This window comes from Sinocyclocheilus rhinocerous, unplaced genomic scaffold (assembly GCF_001515625.1).
Source record: "Sinocyclocheilus rhinocerous isolate Xijiao unplaced genomic scaffold, SAMN03320098_v1.1 scaffold1591, whole genome shotgun sequence".
In the NCBI taxonomy this organism is placed as follows: domain Eukaryota; kingdom Metazoa; phylum Chordata; class Actinopteri; order Cypriniformes; family Cyprinidae; genus Sinocyclocheilus; species Sinocyclocheilus rhinocerous.
In genome coordinates, this window is record NW_015652264.1 from 112,667 (window position 1) to 119,033 (window position 6,367).

At 34.0% G+C, this 6,367-nt stretch overlaps 2 protein-coding genes across 2 annotated transcripts in view; one reads left to right on the forward strand and one right to left on the reverse strand.

Annotated features, from left to right (window-relative positions):
* The window catches only part of LOC107714210 (piggyBac transposable element-derived protein 4-like), a 12,999-nt gene extending 9,328 nt beyond the window's left edge, over window positions 1–3,671 (forward strand). Inside the window, exon 5 of the mRNA XM_016519988.1 lies at window positions 3,527–3,671. Coding sequence (XP_016375474.1) covers window positions 3,527–3,603 — 77 coding nt within the window. The 3' untranslated portion in view covers window positions 3,604–3,671. The remainder of the gene's footprint in view (window positions 1–3,526) is intronic.
* On the reverse strand, window positions 2,415–5,468 carry LOC107714213 (uncharacterized). The gene is made up of 3 exons (XM_016519990.1): window positions 4,028–5,468; window positions 3,580–3,656; window positions 2,415–3,136 (listed from the first exon to the last, which is right to left on the reverse strand). Exons 1-3 carry the CDS (start codon window positions 4,440–4,442, stop codon window positions 2,999–3,001), a joined length of 630 nt encoding a protein of 209 aa, XP_016375476.1. The 5' UTR covers window positions 4,443–5,468; the 3' UTR covers window positions 2,415–2,998.
* Window positions 5,469–6,367: the final 899 nt, after the last annotated feature.

Below are 6,367 nucleotides of genomic sequence, written 5' to 3' on the forward strand. Positions count from 1 at the left end.
GTTCAGTCGCAATGACTCACTTATTAACAGTGACTTGCTGCCACCTACTGTCGGTTTTAATTTCACATTTAAAGTATCTTTTCATTTTTTAAATCATTTCAAATATCAGTATTTAATTTTTTTATGTTTAATATATCAAATTATTTATGCATTTGTAACCGCAGGTTAAATGCATTAAACAGTGTGTAAATACTTCTAAATGCCAATTCAGGTGCAGCTTATGTCTGGATTGCAAAGAGGAATTTTGTTGATACTGATTTAATTTGCTTGGTAACAGCCCAAATGTCTTATTATTCTTATTCACTGATTAAATGTAAGAATTTGACTCAAAAGATAATGCACACTTATAGAAAAAATGGCTTTATAAAGGTAAAATGCCCATAAAAGGTAAAAAAATCTATTTAAACCTATCTGACCACCACACAGAATATGAAGAATATCAAAAACTTTAGGAGTCAGCTGTCCACGAAAGTCCTTAAGATACCAGCATGATAACACACTCAATCAGTTAAATTGAATGACTCGATGACTCACTCATTAAGTGACTAACCGCCACTTACTGGTAAGTTTAGTTGAGAAGTATGTTGAAAAGTATGAATTTTCCCCCTCAACATTTCTTATTTGTATACTCATAAATGCATCTAAAACATTAATCTCATAACATTATTTATTGCAGTTGTAATTATTGTTAGGGCATAGAGGAGAAACAATAATGTACAGTATGTGGAAAATAATGTGTTTTTTTTACTTTAAACCGCATAAACACATTTCATTACACCAAATACACAAAATAATGTTCTTTTTAGCAGCATCATATGACCCCTTTAAAAAGTCTTAAATTTAACTTGTTCATGTCTGTAGAAACCCTTATATATTACATTAGTTTGTTCTGTGTTTTTCTACAACAGCCCTGCATCTGTGTGAGACAGCATGGGTACGTAATAGTGATTGTGTCAAAAAAAAACAGTACAGAAAAAAACAGACAGTACATCAGTATAAACATTTATTATAACAATAATCATGATTACTGACTTGTGTCATGTTTTTTTTTTTAATGGTAAGTTCTTACCAGTGTTTCCTCTATGCAGCAGAAGAAATAATATGGCGCGAACAGGACACACGCAAAAAAATGAGTTGGGAAAACTATTTGATTGAATTCTAGCAAATGCGAAATAATTGCAATGCTCGGACAAAGCGCTATAGAATTAGAACCGGTGAATGCGATTTACAGGTTTCATGGAAAGAGAATTATGTGCGCCAAACGAGTTGCTGTAGAAAGCGAATACTTTAATGGTTGTGCAATGAAAAATAAAACGTCATATTTGAAAGAAGAGTGGCTTGGAAATAGCGGATGATGAGCACAGAACGGTAACAAAACTCCCAGACATGTACAGTTACACACAGGTGTAGTAGTGTGCAAACTAAAAGAATTCACGTTTTTTTTTAAATATTTAGCTTACAGATCTCAGTTTAAAAGTTTCAGTTTGTTTTCTATTAAATTCTATCAGTTTAAATGCTTGTTTGGTTTTATATTATATTATATTAGCCTATATTGTATTATATTATATTATATTATTATAAACCTAATAAATAATTGACCTCAAAAAGGGAATTCATGGACAATAGCTGCTTCATTTTGTTCATATTATATTATTAGCATATGTTATAAAAAAAATTGAACTGTTCTGCGTAAGAGATTTTTAATAGAATTTCTTGGTAACACAGCACTGTAAAAATGTTTTCTCAGGTAACCTAAAATGTGCATCATTTAGTTACATCAAGGGTCAAATGAAATATAAATCGCACACTGAAGTTAAAAAATGTTTGTATGTGCGCTGTACAGGTCTGGTATAAAGAATGTTTTTGCTATTATAAAACAATTGTGAATACTATGTTGTATATATTTGTTAACTGAGGCAGTCCGGGTTTTTTTTTTTTTTTGTCTGTGTGTGTGGGTGTAAATATGTGTATTTTGTTATCTTATGTTGGTTACTGTTTTTTGTTTATAAAATATATATATAAAAAAAAAAAGAATGTTTTTGCTCAGGTGGCCGAAATGTCCGCCCAACAGAGAAAAGTGTATTAGAAAAATTAGAGGGAACATTATTGGTTCTGATTTCTTTCTCAGGTAACCTAAAATGTGCATCATTTAGTTACATCAAGGGTCAAATGAAATATAAATCGCACACTGAAGTTAAAAAATGTTTGTATGTGCGCTGTACAGGTCTGGTATAAAGAATGTTTTTGCTATTATAAAACAATTGTGAATACTATGTTGTATATATTTGTTAACTGAGGCAGTCCGGGTTTTTTTTTTTTTTTGTCTGTGTGTGTGGGTGTAAATATGTGTATTTTGTTATCTTATGTTGGTTACTGTTTTTTGTTTATAAAATATATATATAAAAAAAAAAAGAATGTTTTTGCTCAGGTGGCCGAAATGTCCGCCCAACAGAGAAAAGTGTATTAGAAAAATTAGAGGGAACATTATTGGTTCTGATTTCTTTACATAAATAAAATGCATTCACAATGGATACATTTACACAGTCGGGATTGGTAAACATTTAAGTGAAGTAACAAGTAGTCAATAAATACTTTGTATTGCATCTTTAAGGATTAGGGCTTTTCAGTGCGCTTAACCCCGGGGTTTAGCGTCTGAGGCGTCTCAAAAATGTCAAAGGGTAAAAACGCGTAAGTGAAAAAATAAAGAAGAGCCTGTTTCATTCTTACATTGCTTGACAGCAAGTCTGAAATAAAAAGTATGAGGATGCGCAATGCTAGAGTCGTTATGTAAACAGGTCAGTTGCTGCATCTGTCCAATCAATGACACGGACACCGCAAATATGCAAATAAGAATATTAACCCAGGGTTTCGGAATGTACATCCGTTTCTTTTATTATCCCCGGGTTAATTATAATGAACAGTGTGAAATGTGAAGCAAGAAGCCAGGATTGCGTTTACCAGGGTGTTTAGAATGACCGAGGGTTAAATAGTTCAAGCCCTAGAGAGTTCCAGAATCCTCTCTTTGTGTTCTTTTGGTTCTGACCTCAGTGTAAGTACAGAAGTCTGAATTCTGCAGTGTCTTTTTCTTCAGCATGGAAAGTGTGTTCAATGAGGCGTAGCACACTTCATCTTCACTCTGTGAAAAAACAGTAGGCCTATTTTGTTATTGTACTTAATATCAGTATACAAAATACAAACTGTAGAATGTTTGATGAGACAAAATAAATGTTATACTGGGATGCCAGGATGTGCACATGTGATGCAGTACCTGGTAATATCTGTTCTCAGTCTGTGTTGCTGCAGCAACTATAATTAAAATAGCTTAATTCAGATGAAATAAAACATTTTAAAATGCATTTCATTGTTCACAAACCTCTAAAATTGTGATATTTTATACTGTTCATTTTGTGATATGATGATAATGTAAAGCAAATCTTGCGGTATCAGAATGATCGAAGCTGCTGTCTGGTACATCATAACTCTTGAGTTCAGGAGTGAATGATCACCTGTAGTTTTCCTCCGACAGAGGCAGAAAACACAGACGGAGAAGAGGAGAACACACACTGGACACACACTGACCAGCGGACTCCAGCAGAGGTCTGATACAGGAGGTGTGGAGGAGGTGTTGAACTGCTCAGCATGAGGAGACGCTGGCTCTAAATGGAACATAAGTGAAAGTAAGTACACATTTTTGTATAGACGTATTCTTAGTTTCATATATTTTAAAGGATGTGTTACTGTGTTCTGTGTTTCTATCTATCTATCTATCTATCTATCTATCACACACATCACTTGAAAAAAAATATGGGTATTTCCTTTTGTGAAAGTGTAGATAAATGTTTACAAACACTAGTGTGGTTTGTGTCCAAATTTTTGCTATTTTGCATTTTTTCCATTTCATGAAAAAACAATTCTTTAAAAAGTATATTATCAGCATAAAAATTTGACAAGGTTTTATCAAATATAGCCAACAGTTTCTTTACAGTTTACTAAAAGAAACAACTTAAACACCAGGATATTTTCTTACCCAAGAGAGATAGACGAGTCCTTCTGTTTCCATACTGGTACTCAGAGCCTACGATGCCGTGTACATCATGTACTTTTCTTTCTTTTATTACACAATAATACAGTCCCTCATCAGAGACACTGATATTTGTAATATGTAGATCATAGGAGTTACTGGAGCTGTTGAGCACGAAACTAAAACGTGGAAAAGTCCTCTGGAACAGGTTTTCAGCCTCTATGAACAGAGATGGTTGATGCTCATGTGAGCAGTTTCTCCACCAAAAAATGTGTGATCCTGATGGCATGACACAGTCAGAGTAGAGAGTGATGCTGTCTCCTGCTTTAACTCTCATGTCCACTTCTGCCCCAAAGACTCTCTGCTGTTCACAGAACAAAACACCTGCAAAAGCAAAAATACGTAGTATATGTAAGTTCATATATTTGAAAGAGGACTGTCAATAAAATCAAAAGAACGCAACAAGAAAAAAAACACTAAAATGGACTTACATACGAGCGCGATGACAATAACTATTGCTCGCTCCATCTCGGTGACTGATAAGATAAAAGCAAAGGGTCTTCAATGTAAACGTCGCCTGGCTGACTGTGGTGGGAGGGATTTCTGATAAAGGGCTTTGAAATGCTTAAAGGTCGGGGATTTTTTCCTTTTGCTTAGATTGTGGGTTTTATCAAATTCATTAGTATTTGAATTACATTATGTCTATCAGCTGGTTGTTAAACTCACACAAAGTTTCATTTCATAAAACTCTCAAAGTAAAATAGTCCAAAAATACACTTTCATTCTGATATAAAGTGATCTTTACAATTTTTAAAATGTATAAAATATGATATTGTTGTCAGCACATCACAGAAGATCATTTGTGCAACTCAGTTCATGTCTAACTGAAGCTGAATTGATATACTGTAGTGACAACATGTTGAGATTTAACTGTCATTATAAAAGCCCTTAGCAGAATTTCAGTGGTAACATTAAAGCAGGCCATAACAGGAAGCTTACTGTCACATCCTGTTATACCAGTCACTTTCTAAAGCTCTCTGAACTTTAGTGATAACTCTTTCTTCAGTGAAGATCAGAATGTTTGGCGTTGAACGTTGGCCTCTAAATGTCTGAATTAGTTGAATGTGATCATGTTTTGTATGTGTTTTTATGAGAATGTTTTTGCTTGTGAGGTGTATTGCTCTGCAGCCTGATGACATGTACAATTGCTTGTTTCCATAACCATAGCCTCTACCCACATATTCAGGTTTGTCATCTAAACAAAACCAGCTCTAAATGCACTAGTGCAGTGAAATTTGAAAGTTGTGGTTTTCCTGTTTCAGCATGAAACAATTGAACATGCTTACTTGAATTCTTAGTTTCAAAAAACAGTGTCTGCAGGTTAAAAATGTGGACCTCAAATATGCAATCGATTAGTCTGGTTTATAATAATAATAATGAAGTCAATACACACGTACATAAAATTAAACAGAAAAATTCTCAAAAAAAAAAAAACTAAACAAAACAGTAATAACCACTGGAAACATTTGTGGTTAAACATCAAATGATTTACCACTTTACAAGAACCTGCAGCACCAAATCATCAAAAGATACCGGAAAGCACCCTTTTTGATAACATCAAAAATGTCTAAAATTGGTAAGAAAAATGCAGAATCAAACTTTTGACTAAGAGCTTTCAGTGAGATTTATATTCAGTCTGGCAGAACTACTTAGATTAGCCAACAAAGTGGTTGCTCATTCAAAATAATGGCAGACAACAACTAAGAAATAAAAAATCTGAGTATATGTTGTGGTTAAAACTTCCACCTGGACACAAATAGGCCTACAGCTTTGTTTGTAAATATCTTGTTTATTTGCTGTTGCTTCACATCATATGTTTGAACCATTTTCAACCATATTCTTTATCTAAAATATTCACAGACATTGTCATTAATCGTGCAAATTTGGGCAAATCCAGACACTAACTTTGCCTCTGAAGTGTTAATTGTAGCAGCCTGGACATATTTTATGGCTATTTTCAAGGTGATTAAGAGCTGTAAACCCCTGACTGCTATAATGCACATTTCCAGCAAGGTTTAATCAACATTTTGATTAAAGGGATAGTTCACCCAAAAATGGAAATTTACTGAAAATGTACTCACGCTCAGGCCATCCAAGTTGTAGATGAGTTTGTTTCTTCATCGGAACAGATTTGGAGAAATGTAGCATTACTTCACTTGCTCATTAGTGGATCCTCTGCAGTGAATGGGTGCCGTCAGAATTAGAGTCCAAACAGTTGATAAAGCATCACAATAATCCACAAGTAATCCACGCCACTCCAGTCCATCAATTAACCTCTTGTGAAGT

Bases quoted from the DNA above. Each gene is read 5' to 3' on its own strand.
- LOC107714213 (XM_016519990.1), bottom strand. From the start codon at position 4,442: ATGAACTTACATATACTACGTATTTTTGCTTTTGCAGGTGTTTTGTTC. The intron at 3,657-4,027 runs GTAAGAAAATAT...TGTTCCATTTAG, and splicing joins GACTCGTCTATCTCTCTTGG to AGCCAGCGTCTCCTCATGCT. The intron at 3,137-3,579 runs GTCAGTGTGTGT...GTTTTTTCACAG, and splicing joins ACCTCTGCTGGAGTCCGCTG to AGTGAAGATGAAGTGTGCTA.